Source organism: Leucoraja erinacea, chromosome 2 (assembly GCF_028641065.1).
Source record: "Leucoraja erinacea ecotype New England chromosome 2, Leri_hhj_1, whole genome shotgun sequence".
Classification (NCBI taxonomy): domain Eukaryota; kingdom Metazoa; phylum Chordata; class Chondrichthyes; order Rajiformes; family Rajidae; genus Leucoraja; species Leucoraja erinaceus.
In genome coordinates, this window is record NC_073378.1 from 73,245,075 (window position 1) to 73,272,741 (window position 27,667).

General features: G+C 42.4%; 1 protein-coding gene across 1 annotated transcript in view; it reads right to left on the reverse strand.

Annotated features, from left to right (window-relative positions):
* Positions 1–27,667, reverse strand: part of pign (phosphatidylinositol glycan anchor biosynthesis, class N) — a 153,176-nt gene that overhangs the window by 6,029 nt on the left and 119,480 nt on the right. The window contains exons 23-27 of the mRNA XM_055649699.1: positions 27,211–27,266; positions 22,491–22,566; positions 19,869–19,942; positions 19,707–19,749; positions 15,100–15,152 (exon numbers count right to left, since the gene is read on the reverse strand). Of these exons, the coding sequence (XP_055505674.1) occupies positions 15,100–15,152; positions 19,707–19,749; positions 19,869–19,942; positions 22,491–22,566; positions 27,211–27,266 (302 nt within the window). The remainder of the gene's footprint in view (positions 1–15,099; positions 15,153–19,706; positions 19,750–19,868; positions 19,943–22,490; positions 22,567–27,210; positions 27,267–27,667) is intronic.

Consider the following 27,667-nt stretch of genomic DNA (forward strand, 5'->3'; position numbering starts at 1 on the left):
CAGGAAGCTTTTTCCTGTGTCTGAGCGAGATTAAACTCTTGTTTAATCTAACCTCAAACTCTTGTTTAATCTAACCTCAAACGCATAAATTCAGAGTATGACGTTAGAGACTTAGAGACGATACAAGGAGCGCCTTCTTCACCCAGAGAGTGGTAAGTACTTAGAATGCACTGTCTCAGGGGGTGCTTCAAACTGGGCCACTGACAGCATTTAAGAGGTATCTAGACGAGCACTTGAATTGCCTAGGCAATGGAGTATGTGCTAGGAGTCGGGATTAATATTGAAACGTGCCCAATAGTCAGTGTGAATGGTTGGGACCAATAACATGTTTCCATGCTGCACATTTCCAAGATTCCGATTAGCACCTGCGTTTTGGGTAGATACAAGCCTGAAGTTCATACTGTAATGTTAAAGCTTTCCAGCTCATTTTCCTTCAGAAGTTACTCAATGGGAAGGCCATGGACAGAGAATGCCATGAATATCAATGTTATGGTTTTTCACCTCCCAGCCCATTACAAACAATGGAGGGGTGAATGTGAACATATTCAGCACGTCAGGGTAAGATTCCAGAATAGGTGGAAATTTTCTTCCAAACTATCCCTCTTCCCCCAATGATTAATAATGTTCAGCACATGAAGTGCAGGCAAAATATGTTCTCTTTAGCGACACAGATGGGAGTCCAATGAAACCTTGAAAAGGGCAGGTAAGGAGTCGCCTCCTTGGATCTGCAAAGCCCAATGGGCACATCCAATAAAGTCTCCTGTAATAATTTGCCCTCCAAATTCTGCAGAAATAGAAGGAGCTGGGGGACAGGCAATAATGGCTATAAACTGAATAGGATGCATGGCAGGCATTTATGATGATATCACACATTTCAATCTATTAATCAATGTCAATATTGCATGCCAGTGACTGTGCAAGGGTTTTAAAGCTAATCTAAACTTTCCCCAAACTCACCTGATAAAATTTAACAAGCATAGTGGGCTGAATTGACCTTGAATGTGTTAATAAGATACATGGTAGTTGTTAAACATGCCAACTCTCGAGCTGGAGGTTAAAAGCAGCTTTTATTATCGTCTCCAAAATGGGGTGTGGTGACATCCACAGCCAGTTGAACCTGATTACCATTTCTTAAGGCAGAGTAAATTAAAACAAGTGATAGTTCTGTATTCTGCTTTCAGCAAATTGCATAGTATGATATGTACAGATAAATGTCAATGCTAACTCGGCAAAGTCATCTAAAAGCCCACAAAGCACAACAATGAATTACCACTGTTATGGAATTAACATAAACCAAAATTAAAAGAGACCTTTAATTGAATGGATAGGCACTGAAGTTTCCCCAGAGGTTCACCTGCATCTCCTCCAACCTCATCTATTGCATCCACTGCTCTAGATGTCAGTTGATCTCCATCGGTGAGACCAAGTGTAGGCTTGGCGATCGTTTCGCTGAACACCTCCGCTCGGTCCGCATTAACCAACCTGACCTACCGGTGGCACAGCACTTCAACTACCCCTCCCATTCCGAATCCGACCTCTCTGTCCTGGTCCTCCTCCATGGCCAGAGTGAGCACCACCGGAAATTGGAGGAGCAGCACCTCATATTCCACTTAGGCAGTTTGCACCCAAGCGGCACAAACATTGACTTCTCCAATTTCCGGTAGCCCTTGTTGTCTCCTCCCCTTCTCAGCTCTCCGTCAGCCCTCGGGCTCCCTCTTCCTTTCTCCCCCACCCCTTCATCTCCCGCCCCCCCCCCCCCCCCCCCCCCCCCCCACCCTACATCAGTCTGAAGCCCGAAACATTGCCTATTTTCTTTCGCTCCATAGATGCTGCTGCACCCGCTAGGTTTCTCCAGCACTTATGTCTACCTTCGATTTTCCAGCATCTGCAGTTCCTTCTTAAATCCATCATTTATTTATTTGCCTCTGTACTCCACAATTTGATATTTGTAATATAAAAAAAATCACCTGTGGTTAAAGTGCACCTTGTCAGACTTTAATAAAGGCCATTTTTATGCATTTTGGTTTCACCGTGTAGAAACGACAGCAGTGTTTATACATAATCCCCCCATTTAAGGGCACCATAATGTTTGCGACACGGTAATGTCATGTAAATGAAAGTAGTCATGTTTAGTATTTTGTTGCATATCCTTTGCATGCAATGACGGCTTGAAGTCTGCGATTCATGGACATCACCAGTTGCTGGGTGTTTTTTCTGGTGATGCTCTGCCAGGCCTGTATTGCAGCCATCTTTAGCTTATGCTTATTTTGGGGACTCGTCCCCTTCAGTTTTCTCTTCAGCATATAAAAGACATGCTCAATTAGGTTCAGATCGGGTGATTGACTTGGCCACTCAAGAATTGACCATTTTTTAGCTTTGAAAAACTCCATAGTTGCTTCAGTAGTATGTTTATGATCATTGGTAGACAAAAGTGCTGGAGAACCTCAGCGGGTGCAGCAGCATCTATGGAGCAATGGAAATAGGCAACGTTTCTGCCCGAAACCCTTCATTGTCTTGCTGTAGAATGAACCGCTGGCCAATGAGTTTTGAGGCATTTGTTTGAACTTGAGCAGATAAGATGTGTCTATACACTTCAGAATTCATTATGCTACTACCATCAGCAGTTGTATCATCAAGAAGATAAGTGAGCCAGTACCTTCAGCAGCCATACATGCCCAGGCCATAACACCCCCACCACCGTGTTTCACAGATGAGGTGGTATGCTTTGGATCTTGGGCAGTTCCTTCTCTCCTCCATACTTTGCTCTTGCCATCATTCTGATACAAGTTAAGCTTCATCTCATCTGTCCACAAGACCTTTTTCCAACCTGCGGTTGCTCTTTTAAGTACTTCTTGGCAAACTGTAACCTGGCCATCCTATTTTTGCGGCTAATCAGTGGTTTGTATCTTGCAGTGTAGCATCTGTATTTCTGTTCATAAAGTCTTCTCCGAACAGTGGTCATTGACAAATCCCACCTGAAGAGTGTTTCTGATCTGTCGGACCGTTGTTTGGGAATTTTTTTAATTTTAGAGAGAATTCTTCTGTCATCAGCTGTGGAGGTCTTCCTTGGGCAGCCAGTCCCTTTGCAATTAGTAGGCTCACCATCGCTCTCTTTCTTCTTAATGATATTCCAAACAGTTGATTTTGGTAAACCTAGGGTTTGGCTGATGTCTGAACAATTTTATTCTTGTCTCATAATGGCTTATTTGACTTTCATTGGCACCGCAAGGCTGCGTACTCTACCCAGGCACGGAAATCGCTATCAAAACATGGGGGGGGGACACAATTTCCTGGCGGCCGCTGTTAGGCGCTCCCCCCCCTGGTGAATGCTATGTACGTACCTTTCTCTGTTTCTCTCCCGAGTGCAGGCCTCGTGGCTGTGAGTCTGGAATCAAGGGGTTAAAAGGCTCCTGTACCCGATTGGCCAAGCTGCGTCATGTGACGGGTGACTCATCTGAAGCTTAAATACCAGAGTCTTCCAGGATTCTCTCTCTTCTTCGTCGACCCTGACTTGTGAGCAGCCTGCTGGTGTGAGCTGCGGAAGGCCTGGCCACATGGCATAGAACTTTGTGTACTTTCACCATTACTTGTTAACAAATATTGAATTGGGATGGATAAGGGCTGACTTTAGTGTTTTCGTGTATTTTGTTTCAGGGTTATATCTCTTTAGGCAGGTTTTAGAGTCTCCGGTTCGACGGTCCATCACGTGGCTGGCTGGAGCACGGTTAAATTGTTTGTCAGTCCATCCCTATCCCTGACTGGGTTGTTTAAAATCAGGTTTGGGTTTTGTGTTCCATTGAATAATTAAAACTATTTTTGAATTTGAACCTGGTTTTTGAATTATGTTACGCGGCTCTGAAGTACCTGCATTCGGGAGTCGTAACAGCCGCGCGCATGCGCACACGCGAGGCTTCGACCGTGGGTCCTGTGCACGGTAACATCGGAAGCTGACCGATTACGAACTCCAGCAACAGCAGCTTCGTCCGCCCCGATTCGCGAGGCTTCAATCGACCCATTCGTGGGGCTTTTCAACGGCTGGCGGGGGCTTCAACATCGGGAGCCTCGATCGCTTTGATGCAGAAATTTGACCGCGGGGCGGTGGAAGATCCCGCGGTAGATTTTAAGCTGCGCCGCACCGGGCGATGAAAAGCCCCGCGAACAGACCGATTCAAGCACCACTCTCTGATTGCTCCACCAGGACGTCCCCCTCCTCCAATCACTGTGCTCTATCCTCAGTCCCACACCCCCCTACTTCCGCCTCTGACCGACACCTCCCTCCTCCAATCATCGCGCTGAATCATCATGACACTCCCCCTCTCTGTAACTCTGTGACACTCTCCGTGCCTCTGTGTCCTTCTCTGGGCCTCTGTGTCCCTCTCTCTACCCTCCTCCCTCTCTAGCCGCACCTGTGAGTTGGGGGCTATGCATGAGTGGATAGGGCAGGGGATAGAAAGGTATAGAAGTGTGAAAACGCACACCTCCAGATTCAGGGACAGTTTCTTCCCAACTGTTATCACCTTATTGGAGACTCTCAGACCATCTTTGATCACTTTACTGGCTTCATCTTGCACTACACGTTATTTACCATATCATGTATCTGTACACTGGATGGCTTGATTGTAATCACGTTTTGTCTTTCCGCTGACTGGTTAGCATGTAACAAAAGCTTTTCACTGCACATGTGACAATAAACTAAACTCAAGCTGGTTGTTGGTCGCCTTCTTGAGCCGCTGCGCTCCGTGAGGTGAGGGAGGTCCCACTGGGCTCTCAGTGACGAGGCTCCAGCATTCTGACCCAGTTCCCGCGCAGTGCTGTCAATGGGGGGTGATTGATGAGAGGGGACAGATTTCATAGAAACCTATCAGTTATAGCGGACAATCGGCAATAACAGACATCATTCCTTCTTTATGGTTCATTGTAACAAGGGTATCTGTACAGAGCTCCATATCACAAATGTGGTAACTTAACCATCAGTCAACAAATCTTAGACCAGATCTTGTGGTGGATGTTTGGAATGTAACTGCAACCATTTAGCCATTTAAACTACCGTTAGTTCAGAATGGTAAAAGAATGGTTCAAATAAGTAAAAGCATCAATAGTCAACCACAACTTCTGCCTACTCTGACAACAGTGACTGAAATAAATGGCATGGCAAGGAAAGTTTATAATTTATAGTTCACTCACTGCATAACAGATCAAGTTTCATTCCAATTTGCACTTGTGCACTGATAATCCAGGAGTGTGGGCAAATTAACTAGAGGCATGTTGAAATCCCTTTACCCCATGGTACCCAAGTTCGATTAATTCTGTAAATCTACAATGCAAAGCCAACATCAGCGTCAGAGACCATGAAATGACCTGATTAAGAACCCAACCAGTACAATAAAGGCCTTAAGAGATGAATCAGTCACTCCTACTTGTTCTCCCATATAAGTGATCCCAGACTTACAGCCAAGTTATTGATTCTTACTTGCTTTTCAATTAGAGACCTTTCCCACCCCAGTCATTCCTTGTTCTCCCCACTCCCATCGGGCAGAAGATCCAAAATCTTGAAAGTGCACACCACCAAACTTAAAAACAGCTTCTTCCCTTCTGATATCAGGCTTCTGAACACTCTTTGCATAAGCGAGTGCACAATCCAATTTTACTCTACATCATTGCGGACATTGGATTTTGTCTCTTGAACTGTTGTGTTACGATACTGAGAACTATATTCTGTACTCTTTCCATCTTTCCATTTGCTTTACTTAATATACTTGAGTTTGGCTTAATTGTATTTATGTGTAATATTATCTGATTTGACTGGATGGCATTCAAACAAAGCTTTCCACTGCACGTGACAACAATAAACCCAAGCTGAAATGCCACAATAGACTCATTCCATGAGTAATTTGAATAATACCCTATGGCTTTGCCTACAAGTCTTACATCATGCGATTTAATAACTAAAGATAAGGATGACAGCTTTTTTTTTTAACACCCTTGTAAAAAGATTAATGGACCATATCGTGCCTGGGAATAAATGAAAGTGCAAATCATTGGGAGAGCTGTCTTCATTAAAAATGTGGGGCACTGTAAATGACCAACTCAAAATACAGTGAGAACAAAAGATAATAAATTGCTTGGAGTGGAGAGAGAAGAAAACAACTTTCAACTTGCTTAGCAATGTAAAAACTCATTTAAGTCTGTTGATTACCAGGAAAAAGGGCATGTTAAAGAATGAACTATGATCTCGAGTTTTTTTTTTTAATGGAATAGGGCACTGTGAAATCTCAACGAAGGATTCCATTCAAGCCCTCAGGCCTGATCAGGCTCTTTAACAGAACCATTTGATTCAGTCCCACACTCCAGCCTTTCTTCATAACCTGAAAATCTGACCACGTTAAGTAGACATTCTTGTGTTTTAGGCAACATGCAATTAAATCTGATTACACCATCCTTTTTGGTGGTGCGTATCAGATCTCAAACGTGTATAAAGACATTTTTGCCTCATTCTCCACAGTTGCTTCATCACTGGGGAGGGTCATCCATAGGCTGCAGGTCTCACAAGTTGCAACAATGTTGCCATGAATTCATAAAACAAAGTTTTATCCTGATAATAGGATCCTTCTGGGACCATAATGTTGGAAACTGCAAAATTTGCAGCCAAACTTCCTTCACACTACCCCAGTGGTATGCCTAATAGTAAGATTAAACGAGCTTACCAGTTTGATGTTTGATCTTTATTTTATGAGGATTAACATTGAGGGATTACGTGAAGAACCCGCCAGGACGCAAGCATGTCAATCTTCAAAGCAGCGGTGTGAAATCACAGATAACAGTAATTTAACAAAACATAGTAAGATTAGAGAAATAGGATACCAGTTGAACTTTATGATCGAGGGTGGGCGTGGATGGCACGTAATCCCTCAACGTTACTCCTCATAAAATAAAGATCAAACTTCAAACTGGTAAGTTCTCGTTTAATCTTACTATTTTACTTCGGAGTCACGTGAGTGACTACGTGAAGATTTTAAAGCTCTGTGATTTCATGCCGTGGAAACGAGTCCAGGCATCATACACAGCATCAGTGGGCCAATGATGAGTGAACATTAATATAGCATTCAGACATGACATAGATATAGACATGTTGATGCTATTGATGAACAATAGTGGGAATCGTAACCTCCCTCAACCTGGAGGAAGTATGAACCATACCTAACATAGAGTTGGCAAATACCCCCGATCTGGCAATGGGTTTATTCTGAATATTTGTACAGATTAATAGTTTGACCATCCTGCAGCCGCTAGGATGTGGTCCATAAGCCTGCTGCTGAGGTATAGCGGTCCTGGTAGAATGAGACTCAATTTCAATGTACACTCCTGTATATGCCAGACCCATTTAACCCTCTGGAGAAGGTTCGTAGTGATTCCTTCTAACGAGGTTTTATGTAACTAACAATATTGCTAGTCAGAGTCTATGAGGTTCTTAGGGACCTTGACATACTGGTGTAGATGCGTGATCACACGCAACCCAAGGTCCATGGGATATGCAACATCTAGTTTGGTCTGTGTCCCTGTCTACTCTGCTTGACTAATCATATACAAAACATGTTATTATAGCCCACAGATATGATCATTCTATCCAGTGTAGCAATGACTAGACCCGTAGCGCTGTACTCAATGCCATGGCATAACCACTAGTACGTGAGTTTGACCAGGGACAGGGATGTTGCTGGTGCCTATCGGCGAAGTGACGAAGCTCAATGTTAACAACCCATATCTCTGTGTCCCTAGGCCTAGGAGGTTTTTAGTTGACGATACCCTTCATAATCTAGATGTCAGAGGGTGAGACCGGAAAGAGTGGTTTATATGCTCCGCAGCCAAATGATGAGGAGGTACTTCAGGCACAGTAAAAGGAATTTTAACTTGATGTTATTATCGAATAAAACTGAATTTCAATGTGTCAGTCATCCGTGCCGAGTTAAACGTAAAGAAGAATAAACAATACTTCCCATCTCCTATTCGGTATGCTGCTATTTGGTGCTATCCCTGCAATCCACAGTGGGCACTCCTAATGCTTATGGTTAGACAACCCGAGCCGCAGGAAACGGTCTCTCAGAGTCTGTAAGTCTATGAATTGATTAATCATGCAGAGGATGGTTTCAACATCACAACTGAACCAGCATCTTTTTATGGAGTATTGCATGCAGTTTTATGCTCTCCCACATCTGCGGGAAGGTATATAACCCAGGCAGGGACTATGCAGAGAAGGTTCGGGAATCTTGCTGGATTTCAGGACCTGTCTATTGAGGCCAAACTGGAGGAAGACTTGGAACATACTCTCTTGTTTAGGAGAATGCACCATTCGGATCTTATATGCCTTGTATTTTTTGCTTAAGGGGTTGATTGAGCCTAGATGCAGGAAGATTGTTCGTCTCAATTGGGTTAGTCCAGGACCATCGATCCACAATGTTATTAAATGCTTTGTGGAAACACATTTATTATGTGTTGTCATTGATTTTGCATGACACACACCAGTGCTAAAATCTTAGATAAAACTCTCACCGGATACTTTGCTTTGCCATTGTACCTTTGTGATTAACATAGGGACCACCAAAGTGTATCACCTTGGACTTGTGCTTGCAGGTTATGCATATCCACATGCCCTTTAATGCACAGAAGGCACCTACGTGTCCATACTGAGTTGGATGATCAGCCATGATCAACACTTGGCGGTGCATGCTCGAATCCCATCTGTCTCCGTAACTAGAGCACCTAAATATGATTCCCATCTTTGGGCAATAGCATGTTCTATGACTGAAGATTTACAGATGATTTTTTTTTGGAGCAACGCTGAATACTGTTCATCCATCATTGTGACTTTGTTAGTTTTAGCTGAGAATAGCAGAGGTCTAATCTTTTGTCTCAGAGCTGGTCCCAGACAAATAAATGGTTTGATTGTATCCCAATAATCAATAGTTTCAGTTGGTATCAACTTAATTTGAATTTAACTGGATGGGTGAGAAACTCAATTTCTCAAATATAGCTATGTGGCTGATAAGGCTAATTTAGTAAAATATAGTATGTTCAATATAGAAACATAGAACCGTTCGCCATTAGGTGCAGGAGTAGTATTTTTTGCCTGTTGATTGAGCCTGCACCGCCAATCAATCTCAATCATTATGGTTGATCATCCACAATCAGTATCCCGTGCTTTGCCTTCTCTCCATACCCTTGATCCCCTTGTCATTGATTTTGCATCTAATACCCTCTTAAAAATAGCCAATAAAACTGGCACGACGGATACTTGATTTGATTGTAGAGTTTTGAGATTCAACACTATCTGTGTGAAAAAAGTATCTTCTTCATCTTGTGCTTGCAGGTTAGGATTATCCCCTTATCCTTAAGCTGAATGCACCCCTTGTCCTGGCAGTTCCCCATAACGGGAACAATCTTCCTGCATCTAGCCCATCTGCCTCCGTAACTAATTTTGTAAGTTTCTACCTGATTTCCCATCTTTGGGAGATGGGATCAGTTACTGAGAAAGAGACTGAAGATTTACAGTCAATCTTTAAAGTGGAGCAACGTATGAATACCTGTTCGTCCATCATTGTTTCTTTAAGACAGTTTCACATCCCAATATCAGTCTGGTGAACCTTCTGTGCACCAGAGCTATGGCAATAACAAATCCCTCAGATTTGAGATGTATCCCAATAATCAATAGTTTCAGGTGTGGTTTCACCAAGAATTTGAATTTAACTGGATAGAACCTCCCCTCTATTTCTCAAATCCTTTTGCTATGAAAGCTAACAGACCATTTGCTTTCTTCACTGCCTGCTGCACCTGCATGCCTATCATATCATCCAGATTGGCCATGCCACTTATTTGTTAGCTCTGTGCAGTCGAAGCACCGATTGTAGTGATTTGGTAATAATCTGGAAACTGAAGTTAGCCCATTTTGCAACGCTACTGAGTGTATCATTGCCTCATCCAGTTAAATTTCAAATATCTTCTGTGAAAGGAAATGATCGCATGGAAGTTATTCAGAAATGTCTATACTGCGCATGCGGGTTGAGGCTGTTGACATTGATCAGTCCACATCCCATATTGTGAGCCTGCCTTGAAAGGCAAACTCCACCATACCTGTTGTGCAGTATAAACTAATCTTATGTTATCCCAAACCAGTGTAAATATTCAAACCAGTTTAAGTATTACCAACTTGTATCCGTGACGGGAGACGTCATCGATGTGGCTCCATACCTTTATCCGAATGGGAGGACTTATGCAACCCGACCCAGGAGCTGCCTCAACCATGTGTGCATGATTTTGCACTTCTGCTCCTGGGAGGTAGAGGAGCTCGAGTACGGGGTTGGCGCATCTTCCAGGAAGGCCGTTCTGGGCTATGGCCTAAAAAAGACCTTTGTCCTGGTTGTACGGCCTTCAAGCTTTCACCAGCTTCAGTGCATCGTGGTTTGCTGGTGGGTGCGTAGGGGTGCTGCCGCCGGAGATGTGAGGTCTTGTGTGATGATGTGGCCTTCCTGAGCCCAATGGCCCTCATCGAGCTCCTGCTGCTGGTTGTATTATTCCTGCACCCCCTGCACACTTGTGGTATCTTCAGCCAAAAACCCCTGTCTTCAGAGTCAGCCCAGAAGTGACTCCTAATGCTCCCCTCTGTCGAGGGAGATGCATTATGCAGCCCTCAATAAGGTGCTGCCTTGGGCGTCCTAGGACCCCATGGTGACTAGACTCCATATACCGGAGCATGTCACATTGGAGCATCTGCTCCATCAACCGCTCTATGCGGGATATGCGATCACAGTGCTCCCGCCGGCGGTGAGTCTTCACAGCCCGACTTGTCCGTGTCTTCGGGCCTGTCCGACTTTGCTTGGCCTTCCCGTCAGTCTGAGGTGTCGATTCCGACTGTGCAGGTGCCAGGTCGGAGACTGATGATCGATTAGCGATCCAGGTGTAGCCAACCGCTGCTGACTGCCCGCACTCCCGCGGTCCTCCGCAGTCAGTCTCCATTTGGACTTAGTCCATGGTTCATTTCCTGTAACACATCCTCACAGAAATAGAACTAAACAACCTGAGAGTAAAGAATTTACCTGCAGGTCCTGTTTTAAACCTGCTGCTGCGGGGGCAACGCTCAATCCCCCTTCTGGTCTCGAGGTCCTTGTATGCAGCCGGGGTTCCCTAGTAGTCTGGTAATATGAGGCTGCTGGCTCGAATGTCAGCGGCCCGAGACGTGAATTCACCGCCGCCCGCTCCCGCCTTCAGCGGTCTTAAAAGCGGCTATATGTCGGGCGGTATCCACGATGTTTCCCCCCCCCAGGTGCCACCGGCACCAGGGTGAAGCTGCTGGCTCCAACGCGAGCGGCCTGAGAGGCGAATTCACCGCTGCCCGCTCCCGCATTCCGCGGTCTTTAATGCGGCTATATGTTGGGTATGCCCGAGGTCGTGACCGGTATTCCCTTGACTGGGTCCTCCGGACTACGCCCCGGGCTTTAACAGGACCTCTGGGTAGAGGTTCCTGTAGGAAGATAAAACCTGGAAAAAGTTTTAAAAACCTACCTTCAGGTTTGACTGTTGGCAGGAGAATTACGTTCACCCTGCCAGTCATACGCAATACGTTAGACGATATGACACGCATGCGTCCTGGCGGGTTCTTCATCTAGTCACTCACGTGACTCCGAAGTAAAATTCAACATCTTGTTCAGAAGTGGTGCAAAGTTTACCAGAATGACAATTAGCTAACGGTACTCTTTTTTGGTATTCTGTGGATTTGTATCATTTGCAAGTCCAGCATGCAGAAGTAGACGAGTCCAGATAAACCTGAGGTTACAGAAAATTTAAATAAGCAAAACTAAAGCTATGTGGCAGAATAAATTGTCATTTGAGTCTTTGAAAATGCTCCAACTGCAAGCTTGAGCTCATCCAAAATGCTGATCATGTCCTGACCTACAATCTCATTCAGCCATCATTCCTGTTTTTGCTGACCCATATAGGCTCTAGATTTAGCAGTGCACCAATTTTAGATCATCATCTTTGTTTATTTTTCACCTCCGCCTTTTCAAAACCTCTCTGGATCTACATCACTTAGAGGCCTCTATACTCATTCAATTCTGATCATTTTTGCTCCAATGCTGGCAATTATACTGCCAAGATTTTAGCCTTCTGAATTACCTCCTCTAAACTCTCTATCTCCGTTGCTTCTTTCTCTTGCTGCAGGAATGTTCCTAAATATTATGACCTCTTAACTATCTGACCAAGTCACTTGTCCTAATATTTTCACATGACAAAATATAAAATTTTGTTTGATAATCATTTGTGAAATAGTCTTAGAGTCATACAGATGTAATCAGACCCTATGGTCTACACTAGTCCCACCTGCAAGGGCTTGGTCCATATCCCTTTAAACCTATCCTGTCCATGTCCCTGTCGAAATGCTTCTTAAACATTGTGATAGCACCTGCCTCAACTATCTCCTCCGGCAGCTTGTTCCATACATCTACCACCCTTTCTGTAAATAAATTGGCCCTTGGGTTCCTATTAAATCTATCCACCCTCACCTTAAACTTATGTCCTCTGGTTCTCAATTCCCCTACTCAAAAATATTCCGTGCATTTACCATATCTACTCATCTCATGATCTTGTACACTTCAATAAGAGCACACGTCATTCTCATGCTCTCTAAGGAATAAAGTCTTAGCCTGCTCAACCTCTCCCTATAGCCCAAGCCCTCAAATCCTGGCAACATCCTTGTGCATATTGGCAGGTGGGACTAAGGGAAAAAAAGTTGTTCGGCACGGACTTGTACGGCCGAGATTGCCTGTTTCCGTGCTGTAATTGTTATATGGTTATATGGTTATTATTTGCACCCTTTCTAGCTTAACATCTTTCCTACAACAGGGTGACCAAACTGAACACAATATTCTAACCATGGCTTCACCAATGTCTTGTACAACTGTAACATCACTTCCCAACTTCTACACTCAATACTGATTAGGGCCATTGTGCCAAAAGTCTCTTGACCATCCTATCTGCTTGTGACGCCACTTTCAAGGAACTATGTACCTGCACTTCTAGATCCCTCTGCCATACAACACTCCCTAGAGCCCTGCCATTCACCATGTAGGTCCTGCCATGGTTTGATTTCCCAAAAAGTAACTCCTCGCATTTCTCTGTATTAAATTCCATTAACCATTCCCCAGCCCACCTGGCCAACATCCTGCTGCAGTTTTTCACAACCATATTCGCTATCTACAATACCACCCACTTTATAGTGTCATCTGCAAACTTACTTATCATGCCTTGTACATTCTCATCCAAATTACTGATATAGATGATAAACAGCAATGGACCCAGCATTGAACCCTGAGGCAAATCACTCGTCATTGACCTCCAGTGTGAAAAGCAACCTTCCATCATCACCCTCTGCCACCTTCCATTAAGCCAATTTTCTATTCAGTCAAAATGTTTTAGGAAGGAATTGCAGATACTGGTTTATACCGAAGATAGACACAATATGCTGGATGAACTCAGCGGGGCAGGCAGCATATTTGAATAGAAGGAATGGGTGATGTTTCGGGTTGAGACCCTTCTTCAGACTCAGTCTGAAGAAGGGTCTCGATCCAAAACATCACCCATTCTTTCTATCCAGAGATGTTGCCTGTCCCGTTGAGTTACTCCAGCAAATTATGTCTATTTTCTATTCAGTCAGCTATCTCTCCTGATCTAACCTTCCAGAGCAACCTAGCGTGCTGAACCTTGTCAAATGCCTTGCTGAAATCCATATATACAATATCTATAGCTCTGTCTTCATCAACCTTTTTGGTTACATCTTAAAAAAAACTTTGCTTTTTGAAACACTATCTCCCATGTACAACATAGTCCTATGCTATCTATCCCTAATCAGCCCCTGTCCATCTAAATGCATGTATATCTTATTCCTCAGAACATTCCCTATTAATTTTCCGACCATAGATATTAGACTTTGAGATTTTTCACAATGCTAAGAGCACATTACAAATTTAAACTGCTGATTTTACAGGTAATCTCAGCGTTTTTCATGCATCAAAACACAAGTAATTAACTGATTGTAGATTGACATTCCCCCATAAGAGGTACAGTGAGTTGCAGTGGAGTGGGGTAAAATAGAAGGAAGTTGTAGAGAGCAAGTAAAAGTAGAAAAATAGTATTGTTGTTTCCTTTAGCTGTTAACTATGCTGATAAATTACATCTTTGGTGTTGAGTTACCGGCATCATGCCAATTACATGTACATACAATGTCGCTCTCAGGTGGAGAAAGGACATCTCAACTCAAGGGTATAATTAAGTGGTTACAACTGAATACATACAACATTCTTGCTAATTCAGTCAAGTTAAATGTTTGTAGCATTTATTTATGCTAGCAAATATTGCACCAAACCTCAATGTCTCAGATTCCGTAAATTGAATAAAATAATCAATAGAAAGTCATGTCTCGCTAACCAAATTGAGTGCGTTCATTCATGGTGTTAATAAGCTTTGGCAGCCAAGTTAGGATATGTTAGGTACAGATGTCATTCTAAAATCACTGTTGTGCTTCTGAGAAAAATGCACAATATTAAATATTGCATAACCAGTTAATAAATCAAAATAGCAGGCTTTGATGGATTTAACCTTGATTTCGCCCAAAGTTCTTATAAGCTAGTAGAAATGATTCAGTTCTGATTCATAGACTGGTTTGAAATCTATGATGAGCAATCCAGCACCTTGAGTGTATCTGATCTAACTTCATTTACACAAGTGTCAAATCTACATCATCCATATTTAACGCAAGCATCGATATATGTTATCATAAGGTATAGGTTACTACATGCTGAATTTTACAAAACAATTAGACTTTCAACGTGGATAAATAGACTTGCCAGAAAATGAAATGATTACTAACCGAGATATTTACATTATAGAAGTTGTGTAACTGAGTGATATTGGATCAGATGTTAATCAGGAGGACAGAAGACCAAATAATTTGGTGACAGGTATCGTACAGAAAGCATACAGTATGTATGCACATTATATTAAAAAAATTAAAACATCAGCAGGATATTAAACACAATTCAAAAATTCACCTACCTAGTTCCAATGTCCAGCCAACTTCCACTGTCTTTAACCAAAAAGAAAAAATGCTGCAAATGCAAATGTATATATATCAACATCAGAAATGCCTGCCATTGAGAAACAGCAAAAAGGCTATTTTTCTTCCACAAACTTATTCGATACAAAGAAAACTATCATATTTGAAAAATATTTTTCCTGACAATCACCACATCTCCTTGCATAACTTTGCCTCGTGAAAGCAGCAAGTGTGGTGCACGTCCAACTCATGACCAGAAAGTCAGGATGCGCTGGATCAGACATGCACCGAAATTTCCTTGACTCTTTTGGAATTACTCTGCCAACACCAGTACCCTCCACCGTCGCTGCCCCACCATTCCAACTGAGAACCTAAACATAGAAACATAGAAAACATGTGCAGGTGTAGGCCATTTGGCCCTTCCAGCCAGGGCCGCCATTCAATATGATCATGGCTGGTCACCCAAAATCAGTGCTCCATTCTGGCTTTTTCCCCATATCTCTTGGTTCCATTAGCCTGAAGAGCTAAATCTAACTCTCTCTTGAATCCATCCAGTGAATTGGCCTCCACTGCATTCTGTAGCAGAGAATTCCACAGATAACGTAACATGCCTGCTCAGGAGTTCTTTTTCAAATAACAACTGTGTTGCATACAGTGCCCTCCATGATGTTTGGGACAAAGACACATCATTTATTTATTTGCCTCTGTACTCCACAATTTGAGATTTGCAAAAGAAAAAATATCAAAATCACCTAACAAATTCTGCTTTTTTCCCCAAACTTCTTGCCCCAAGGAGGTCCCAATCAATATTGGGAAGTTAAATTCATCCACTATGACAATCCTGTTGTTTTTACATCTTTCCATAATCTGTCTACATATCAGTTCCTCTATCCTCTGCTGGTCATTTGGAGGCTTGTAGTATAATCCCATCAGAGTTCTTGTTCCCATCTTATTATTTAGCTCAACCCTCTACTCAGTAGATGAACTGTCCAGTATATCCTTTGTGAGTGCAGCTGTGACATTGTCCTAGGTAAGGACAGCACGGTGGCGCAGCAGTAGAGTTGCTGCCTTACAGCGCCAGAGACCAGGGTTCAATCCTGACAACGGGTGCTGTCTGTACGGAGTTTGTAAGTCCTCCCGTAACCGTATTGATTTTCTCCAGGAAGCTCTGGTTTCCTTCCACACTCCAAAGACGTACAGGTTTGTAGGTTAATTGGCTTGTTATAATTGTAAATTGTCCTTAGTGTGGATAGTGCTAGTGTGCGGGGATCGCTGGTCAGCGCGGACTCAGTCTGCCAATGGGCCTGTTTCTGCTCTGTATCTCCAAACAGTAGCCTCCACCTCTTACTACTCTGTATCTCTAAACTAAACCTCAAAACTCCCTACCTATCATGCCTGAAATATCAAAACACTGGAACATTGAGTCGCCAATCCTGGAAAGCTGAGCTATCTTTGTAATGGCCACAACATCATACAGATCCAGGCTCTAATCTCAACCCCTTTGCCCCTAATACTCTTTGCATTGAAATAAGTACACTTTATGTCATCAATCGCAACATGTCCTGTTTCTAAGATAGACAACATACAATTCACAAAATGCTTGGGTAACTCAGCAGGTCAGGCAGCATCTCTGGAGAATAGTGACATTTAGGTTCAAGATCCTTCTCCAGACTGAGAGTCGGGGAGAGGGAAACTAGAGGTATGAAAATGTACAGAACTAAGCAGAGCCGGCATCTATGTTTCTGATTCTTCCTTTGAGGTTTTCTTGTCATAACCTTATTTCAAGTGTAAGGGAAATTAATTATTTTTTTCCCAGTGTTTGAAAGCAAATCTTCGATGTTTTGTGAAAACAAAATCCCCTCACGGAGATTTACTCTGATATTTCACTGGATACATTTTTTGTCTCAGTTTGTCCCATTAAAAATTGAAAGCACAAAATTATATGTGCTCAAACGTGTCACGTCTAATGACATGAACAATGATTAATTGAGATGTCACTTTAATATTCACAATCAATGAAAACTTGTTTGGGAAAAGTCAGAATTGTTTTTGGGCCCAGATTGTTCTTTAAATATTTTCATGGTACATTTCAATGTAACCCACAAAAAAAAAACAAGCATTAATTTCCACTGAGGGGATACGTGCGACATGGGATGTATATTTGGATCCAACTTATTTAATAGTTGGATCCAAAGAGATTTAAGCCTTCTATCGAATGCAAACCTGACCAAAAATGAGAGACAGCAAGTTTCCCTCACTCTAAGCTGCCATAATTTCCATGCATTTAAATATTTGAAGTGAATTGTAGACTCTGGACATCAGAGATTGCTTTCAATGGGCCTTGGACATTAATAGGGGTTGGGGTGGAAAAGAGATCTTCAGCAGCTAAAAGTACAGGCACTATCTCAGTAAGTCAACCAATGGAAATAGGTTGCCAGGGCACGGTGCCAAATCGTACAAGTCATTTATGTTTGCCCAATGTTTGAAAAAATTCAATGATTTAATGAGGTTGGGGAAGATAACAGGAGTGAGCTACTTCCTCTGAGAATTCATTGCACCATGTATGCGTACCACTTAAAGTATTGTGTGTTCAAGTGCTGTAATTGCTTGTCATTACTGCCCGCGCAATGCCCATTATATTCCTAGCTCTCTCTTTTGAATATTACTTTACTCACATCATTACAATCGCTTTGCAGGGAACAAAATTACCCCTGTCATTCATAGGGCACCACATTCATTATGTGTTGTTAACTTACATTTTACTCTAACCATAAAAAACACATTGAGAATCCTTTTTTTGCATATTTTGTCAAACAACTACAGCAATGGCAATGACAAAAGAGGAAGATTTTGATAGCCAGTTGTAAAAATGTGCTTCTTGGGATAATGTGTATTAGTCTGAAGAAGGGTCTCGACCCGGAACGTCACCCATTCCTTCTCTCCAGAGATTCTGTCTGTCACGCTGAGTTACTGCAGCTTTTTGTGTCTTTCTTCGGTTTAAACCAGCATCTGCAGTTCCTCCTAACACATAAATATACAAGGCTTGCAGGGGATCAAGATTTGGTCAATCCATGGGTGGAGGAGGTGTTGTCAAATTAAACGCTTTAATTCAACTGAAGAAAACCATCAGCAGAATAGACATTGAAGGGTAGATTCTTCAATAAAAATGTTGGTCACTATGGACCGCGTGGTAGATTAAAAGGCAGCTGCATCTGAGGTGCCAACTGAGGCAATGAGTGTAGAAAAAATCTGTGCTTCCTTTATGGTTGTACATCCTATTGAGCTGTTCTGGAATGAAATCCTCAGGTCTCCAGTTCAGAAGGTTATGGGTTCAAGTCCCACTTCTCAGCATAGAAATCTAGCTCGACATCTCAGTGCACAACTGAGGAAGGATAACCCTGTTAAAGATGCTGTCCATCAAATGAAACATTAGATGGTTAGAAATCATCCCATCCCTATATCTCAAAAACATATTTCCTGCTGTTAAAGCCAGTGCCTGTCCTTTGATTAACTAAAAGAGATATGAGCATTATCACCGGTGGTAGACAAAAATGCTGGAGAAACTCAGCGGGTGAGGCAGCATCTATGGAGCGAAAGAAATAGGCGACGTTTCGGGTCGAGACCCTTCTTCAGACTGATGTGAAAGGGGGGGGGGGGGGGGGGGGGGGGGAAGAAGAAAGGAAGAGGCGGAGACAATGGGCTGTGGGCGAGCTGGGAATGGGAGAGGAAAGAAGGAGAAAACAAGGACTACCTGAAATTGGAGAAGTCAATGTTCATACCGCTGGGGTGCAAACTACCCAAGCGAAATATGAGGTGCTGCTACTCCAATTTACGGTGGGCCTCACTCTGGCCATGGAGGAGGCCCAGGACAGAAAGGTCGGATTTGGAATGGAGGGGGAGTTGAAGATCAGGTCGGTTATTGCGAACCGAGCAGAGGTGTTGGGTGAAGCGATCGCCAAGCCTATGCTTAGTCTCACAAATGTAGAGCAGCTGACACCTAGAGCAGCGGATGCAATAGATGAGGTTGGAGGAGGTGCAGGTGAACCTCTGTCGCACCTGGAAAGACTGTTTGGGTCCTTGAATGGAATCAAGGGGGGAGCTAAAGTGACAAGTGTAGCATTTCCTGCGGTTGCAAGGGAAAGTGCCAAGAGAGGGGGTGGTTTGGGTGGGAAGGGACGAATTGACCAGGGAGTTACGGAGGAAGCAGTCTCTGTGGAAAGCCGAACGGCGAGGAGATGGGAAGATTATCATCATTATGAGCATTATCATCGTGCTGTTTGTGGGATCCTGCATATGTTGCATTTCCTGCATTGCATCAGTGAGTACAGTTCAATACATGACATTTTGGTGGCTTAGGACATCCTGAAATGGATACAAGCCGTCCTAAAATAATTTCCTTATTTTCACAGATGCGTGACTATATCTTTTTATGAATAAGGATTCTTAACTGAATTTAATCTGAGCAAAACAATGCAAAACATGTCAACATTATCTCCAATGGTAATTCCTATAACTAACATTAATAATGTTCTCTTTCTTAACATAATGCTATTTGAAAATTAACTTAGGAAGTTATTTGCTTCTTCACAAATGAGTACCAACTCACCAAAGCCATGATGTCGGAGATTAAAAGAACAATCAGAAAAAGACTATTGAAAAAGATAAGAAAAATGTGTTAAAAGATTCACAGCTTGCAAATTATGTTAAATGACAGATCAACAATTGTTACCAAAAACCTTTATATAACATTCGTAATTATTTGCAGTACCTGTTTGATGATAACTGAGTTGAAACTTGAATACTTTCAATTGCACACATCACAATCACAAAAGGAATTAATATCTGCATAAAAATAAAAAAATATTATTATTCCATGTTCTCTGGGGAACATCACATCATTAGTGTTCAGATAAAAATTAAATTGATTACAAAACTTCTTCAATGTGAATCTCCTCCATGTAATTGGGATAATAATCACCCACATCAAAATATGCAATGATACTACTTATTTCAGTATTCATTTCTGTCAACTGTGAGAGAGCATAATACACAGAAAATGCACATTTTTGCAAACAAGAAAAGTGCAGCAGCCCAGAACAATGAATGATTTCCCTGAAGCCCTGGCACTTAAGCTGTGGAATCTTTGAATTTGGAGGATGAAGCCAATAACAAATTTTGATCAGACACTACATTCCCGACCTGTTGATGGGCACATATTAATGCTATTAAAGAGGTGCAGGAACCTTTAAGCAAATGTAAGAGCAGGTTTGTCAATAGCTTAACAACAAAATGAAAAGGTTTCAATTATACTGTTGGAATGCCAAGAAATATAACAAAATCCCAATTATTTCAGGGGGCAAACCACTTAAATGAAATATTACACAGGTTATACCAAAGGATACACAACTACTTTTTAAGAAATATTTTTTAATGACATAAGCAGTAGTCTGAGAGCAACAGACAGAGGAGAAACTATTGGAGGCCAAAATGCAAATTAATTAAAAATTATTTTTTTGGCAGGGAAAATAGGTTTAGATGAGTTTAAACAAGTCACCAGCTCTTCATTTTGAAATATTAAATAACTAATTTCAAGAATTATGAAGGTGAATTTGCAAGGGAGAATCTGACTTGCACTCCATCTATTTAGTGGAGCAGTTGCAGAAATCAAAGGACAGTGTAGGAAATGTCCTTTCATCCAGCATTTTGCAGTTCTACTCGTGTTATAGTCGACAAGACAAAGAAATGCACTCTCTGTATCTTTTACAATACATTACAAAATAAAATTTTCAACTGTGCTACGAGTTACAGATTGCTGAAAAAAGCAAGATTATGTAGTGAGTGGATGATTACCAGAGAATAGAAAGGGAACAGAAATGACAATGTTCCCAAACCGGGTGGCAGTGACATACATGCACAGAACACTGAATAACATTTATTGCAGACAAATCTAAAAGACTGCACATTGAAAGGAAAAAAATGGACGATACAAGACATAAGGATTTCTACTGGCAAATTAACATCTTGTAATAATAGTCCAGTGAATGGAAAGGGAAGATCTATTATAATGAGGCAGAATTTTACACCTAAAAACAAGCAGGTCTGTTTGCATCTGCTGGTTTGAAACACTTAAATTAATGAAATACAAGACTTGAATGGATGCTGAAGTGTAACGATTACAACATGCTGTGAAAGGGCCATTTTAAAACCTAATTAACTCTAACCATTTCCCAGCTTTCATGAAAGGTCACGGACCTTAAATGTTAACCTCATCAGCCAACGTATTTACGATATGATAGAACTTTATTTCCAGCATCCACGAATTTTATGCATTCCCATCTTACCCTTTCCAGTTATAGGATTTAACAAGGACTTTGCAACATGTATGTTTGATGTGCCACTGTTGTAATATAGGAACCAGCACAACACAAACAGCAAATCAGAGGTGTTAGTTCTCCTAGTCTTTCCACAGTTATATAATAATGTTTGATAATCTTTTTCAGTGATGCTGACTAAGGAATAAATGTGAGCCAGTTCACTAGGAGATCAGCTGGTACAGCAGTTGCCTCACAGCACCAGAGACCCAAGTTTGATCCTGACCTTTGGTGTTGCCTGTGTGAAGTTTGAATGTTCTCCCTGTAACTGCGTGGGTTTCCTCTGGGTGCTCCGGTTTCATCCCACATCCCAAAGATGTGTGTTTTTTTGTTTAATTTACCTCTGTAAAACTGCCCCTAATGTGTAGTGGATGAGAAAGTGGAATAACTTTGAATTAGTGTGAACAGATGATCGATAGATGGCATAGACTCAGAGGGCCGAAGGGCCTACTTCCCATGCTGTATCACAAAAATAAATTTCCTTGAAATTTGTCACTGGGAGGAGAGGAAACAAAACAAAACAAAAATACTTCTCACAGTGCCACGGCACTTCAAGACTGCACTGTAGAGAGACTTATATATTCTGAAAGAAACAGGCAGATGATCAACCAGGTCATGGCTGATACCATATGCTCATATATAAAAATAAACCATCTGGGTGAACTTCCCATCATGTTGATGATGGTACTGCCATGCTGCCAGAAAAAGACAGCACCAGGAATGTTGCAAACTAACAGAGGCCATTTCCTTCCTAGAACAGAAAATAGGAACAATGCAAAGACTACCAATAAATGACATTAAAGTTAGTTACTTTCACACAGAATGCTAAAGAAGTAGAATGAAGCAGAAGCAGGGGAATAGAGGTAAAAGGATTTAACAAACGTCGATTCTGCAATGGGGAAAGAGAGACTGCTGGTTGAATTTAAATCAATTGAGTGATCTATTTGACATGTCATTGTGGCCAATATCAATTCACGTTGACGATTAACAATATATGAAAACAGATTGACTATACCAACCTTCCACATCATTAATGCGCCCATTGCATAAGGATTAAAAACTGTCAAGAAGCAGTAGACAGATGCAGGATCAAAACTGGAATGAGATGATGAGGATAAAGCTGTATTAGTAAATATATTGTTCTGTTCTTCTAAACTCCCTTCCTTCCCCTGAAAATGCATATTAGAATTTTTACAATGTTAAATATTTTTTGTTAATATTCCCTGATTATCTAATTCTAAAGGAATTCTAGAGGCCCAGGGAGCCGTTGGTGCAAGGGGAGGAGCACCTGCGCTGTAAGTATAAAATACATCGCGGGGATTGCTTTCACAGAGGCCCAGGGAGCTGTTGGTGCGAGGGGACCTGACACCAAAATCGGCAACGTTCCAGAGAAGGAGTCTGGTGGAAGCCTCTGCTTGGTGGAAGAGGACCGGGTTTACATTTTTACATTTCTGCCTTCAGGTTAAGGATTCTGGGACTTGAGTGTACAGTATTTATTAGTAAAGTTTAAAGGATAAAGTTTTGTGTTTAATATTTAATATAGATAATTTGGGAGTAAGATATGTCAGTGGAGATTGGCCCCGTGGTTTGTTCAGCCTGCAACATGTGGGAGATCAGGGATATGGTCGGTGTCCCTGGTGAATACGTTTGCAGGAAGTGTGTACAGCTGCAGCTCCTGGCAGACCGCATTGAACGAGTGGAACTGCGGCTGGATTCATACTGGAGCATCCACGATGCTGAGAAAGTCGTGGACAGCACGTACAGCGAGTTGGTCACACCGCAGGTAAAAGTTAAGAGGACAGAAAGGGAACGGGTGGCCAATAGCCAGCAAAGCAGTAGGCAGGTAGTGCAGGAGTCCCCTGCGGTCATCTCCCTCCTAAACAGGTATACCAATTTGGATACTGTTGAGGGAGATGGCTCATCAGGGGAATGCAGCAGCAGCCAAGTTCGTGGCACCATGGGTGGCTCTGCAGCACATGAGGGGGGAAAAAGAGTGGAAGGGCAATAGTAATAGGGGATTCAATTGTCAAGGGAATAGATAGGCATTTCTGCGGCCGCAAACGAGACTCCAGGATGGTATGTTGCCTCCCTGGTGCATGGGTCAGGGACGTCACTGAATGGCTGCAGAACATTCTGGAGGGGGAGGGGGAGGGTGAACAGCCAGTTGTCGTGGTGCCTATTGGCACCAACGATATAGGTAAAAAAAGGGGATGAGGTCCTACAAGATGAATTTAGGGAGCTAGGAAATAAACTTAAAAGTAGGACCTCAAAGGTAATAATCTCTGGATTACTACCAGTACCACGGGCCAGTCAGAGTAGAAATAGGAAGATATTGCAGATGAATACGTGGCTTGAAGAATGGTGCAAGGGGGAGAGATTCAAATATTTAGGGCATTGGAACCAATTCTGGGGCAGGTGGGACCAGTACAAACAGGACGGTCTGCACCAGGGCTGGAATGGAACCAATGTCCTTGGGGGAGTGTTTGCTAGTGCTGTCGGGGAGGATTTAAACTAATGTGGCAGGGGGATGGGTTCAAGAGCAGACAGGCAGGGGGGGTGTAAAATAAGGGTAGAAGCAATAGGTAGCAAGGTGAAAAGTAAAAGTGGCAGGCAAACAAAACCAGGGCAAAAATCAAAAAGGGCCACTTTTCAACATAATTGTATGAGGGGTAAGAGTGTTGTAAAAACAAGCCTGAAGGCTTTGTGTCTCAATGCAAGGAGTATTCGTAATAAGGTGGATGAGTTGAACGTGCAGATAGCCATTAATGATTATGATATAGTTGGGATCACGGAGACATGGCTCCAGGGTGACCAAGGCTGGGAGCTGAACATCCAGGGATATTCAATATTCAGGAGGGATAGAGAGAAAGGAAAAGTAGGTGGGGTAGCGTTGCTGGTTAGAGAGGAGATTAACGCAATGGAAAGGAAGGACATTAGTTTGGAGGATGTGGAATCGGTATGGGTAGAACTGCGAAACACTAAGGGGCTGAAAACGCTGGTGGGTGTTGTGTACAGACCACCTAACAGTAGTAGTGAAGTTGGAGATGGTATCAAACAGGAAATTAGAAATGTGTGCGACAAAGGCAAAACAGTTATAATGGGTGACTTCAATCTACATATAGATTGGGTGAATCAAATTGGCAGGGGTGCAGAGGAAGAGGATTTCTTGGAATGTATGCGGGATAGTTATCTAAATCAACATGTAGAGAAACCAACGAGAGAGCAGGCTATTTTAGACTGGGTATTGAGTAATGAGGAAGGGTTAGTTAGCAGTCTTGTTGTACGTGGCCCCTTGGGCAAGTGACCATAATATGGCTGAGTTCTTCATTAGGATGGAGAGTGACATTGTTAATTCAGAAACAATGGTTCTGAACTTAAAGAAAGGTAACTTTGAGGGTATGAGACGTGAATTGGCCAAGATTGACTGGCAATTAATTCTAAAAAGGGTTGACGGTGGATATGCAATGGAAGACATTTAAAGACTGCATGGATGAACTACAAAAATTGTTCATCCCAGTTTGGCAAAAGAATAAATCAGGGAAGGTAGTGCATCTGTGGATAACAAGGGAAATCAGGGATTGTATCCAAGCGAAGGATGATCAACGCAGACTCAACGCAGACTCGGCGTACAAATTAGCAGGAAAAAGCAGCATACCAGAGGACTGGGAGAAATTCAGAGACCAGCAGAGGAGGACAAAGGGCTTAATTAGGAAAGTAAAAATAGATTATGAAAGAAAACTGGCAGGGAACATAAAAACTGACTGCAAAGGTTTTTATAGATATGTGAAAAGAAAGAGATTAGTTAAAACAAATGTAGGTCCCTTGCAGTCAGAAACAGGTGAGTTGATCATGGGGAACAAGGATATGGCGGACCAATTGAATAACTACTTTGGTTCCGTCTTCACTAAGGAAGATATAAATAATCTGCCGGAAATAGCAGGGGACCGCGGGTCAAAGGAGTTGGAGGAATTGAGTGAAATCCAGGTTAGTCGGGTAGTGGTGTTGGGTAAATTGAAAGGATTAAAGGCCGATAAATCCCCAGGGCCAGATAGGCTGCATCCCAGAGTACTTAAGGAAGTAGCTCCAGAAATAGTGGATGCATTAGTAATAATCTTTCAAAACTCTTTAGATTCTGGAGTAGTTCCTGAGGATTGGCGGGTAGCAAACATAACCCCACTTTTTAAGAAGGGAGGGAGAGAGAAAACGGGGAATTACAGACCAGTTAGTCTAACATCGGTAGTGGGGAAACTGCTAGAGTCAGTTATTAAAGATGGGATAACAGCACATTTGGAAAGTGGTGAAATCATTGGACAAAGTCAGCATGGATTTACGAAAGGTAAATCATGTCTGACGAATCTTATAGAATTTTTCGAGGATGTAACTAGTAGCGTGGATAGGGGAGAACCACTGGATGTGGTGTATCTAGACTTCCAGGAGGCTTTCGACAAGGTCCCACATAAGAGATTAGTATACAAACTTAAAGCACACGGCATTGGGGGTTCAGTATTGATGTGGATAGAGAACTGGCTGGCAAACAGGAAGCAAAGAGTACGAGTAAACGGGTCTTTTTCACAATGGCGGGCAGTGACTAGTGAGGTACTGCAAGGCTCAGTGCTGGGACCCCAGCTATTTACAATATATATTAATGATCTGGATGAGGGAATTGAAGGCAATATCTCCAAGTTTGCGGATTAAACTAAGCTGGGGGGCAGTGTTAGCTGTGAGGAGGATGCTAGGAGAGTGCAAGATGACTTGGCTAGGCTGGGTGAGTGGGCAAATGTTTGGCAGATGCAGTATAATGTGGATAAATGTGAGGTTATCCATTTTGCTGGCAAAAACAGGAAAGCAGACTATTATCTAAATGGTGGCCGATTAGGAAAAGGGGAGATGCAGCGAGACGTGGGTGTCATGGTACACCAGCCATTGAAAGTAGGCATGCAGGTGCAGCAGGCAGTGAAGAAAGCGAATGGTATGTTAGCTTTCATAGCAAAAGGATTTGAGTATAGGAGCAGGGAGGTTCTACTGCAGTTGTACAGGGTCTTGGTGAGACCACACCTGGAGTATTGCGTACAGTTTTGGTCTCCAAATCTGAGGAAGGACATTATTGCCATAGAGGGAGTGCAGAGAGGGTTCACCAAACTGATTCCTGGGATGTCAGGACTGTTTATGAAGAAAGACTGGATAGACTTGGTTTATACTCTCTAGAATTTAGAAGATTGAGAGGGGATCTTATAGAAACTTACAAAATTCTTAAAGGGTTGGACAGGCTAGATGCAGGAAGATTGTTCCCAATGTTGGGAAAGTCCAGGACAAGGGGTCACGGCTTAAGGATAAGGGGGAAATCCTTTAAAACCGAGATGAGAAAAACTTTTTTCACACAGAGAGTGGTGAATCTCTGGAACTCTCTGCCATAGAGGGTAGTTGAGGCCAGTTCATTGGCTATATTTAAGAGGGAGTTAGATGTGGCCCTTGTGGCTAAAGGGATTAGGGGGTATGGAGAGAAGGCAGGTATGGGATACTGAGTTGGATGATCAGCCATGATCATATTGAATGGCGGTGCAGGCTCGAAGGGCCGAATGGCATACTCCTGTACCTAATTTCTATGTTTCTATGATACTAATCAGATGTGCAAAATCCAAGCCATTATGCTGCTAATTAAATATTGTACGCTATAAATCATTTATTTTAAGTTAAAGTTATCCGTCCACAGAAGTTCATTTAAAACATAATCTGGATTACCTGTTGATAGATGCGATATTTCCAGTGCCAAAAAAAGCTGTCACAATGAAGAAAATCTGTAATTTCTCAGGTAAGGAAAACTCAGCGCACGAAAATATAATCCACATATAATAATTCTAGAAATAGGGGTCTTTACATTAGAGCTACATTACGCATTCACTAGAAGTTACAGTCTTGCTATTAGATGGGAGTGTGATCCTGCTTCAATTAAGGTCCAGTGATATGTGAATTACCATACAGCCATACAAAAAAAGTATGGTATGAGTCTGACCATTATGTTACTTGAAGGTACTATGAGGAGGTATCTCACCTGCTCCATCAAGAGGACAAGCAGAATGGTGCCAAGCTCTCTAAAAAAAAGTGATGTCCTAATCTTATACGTTTCAATAAGATCCCCTCTTATCCTTCTAAATTCCAGTATACAAACCCAGCTGCTCCATTCTCAGCATTTGACAAT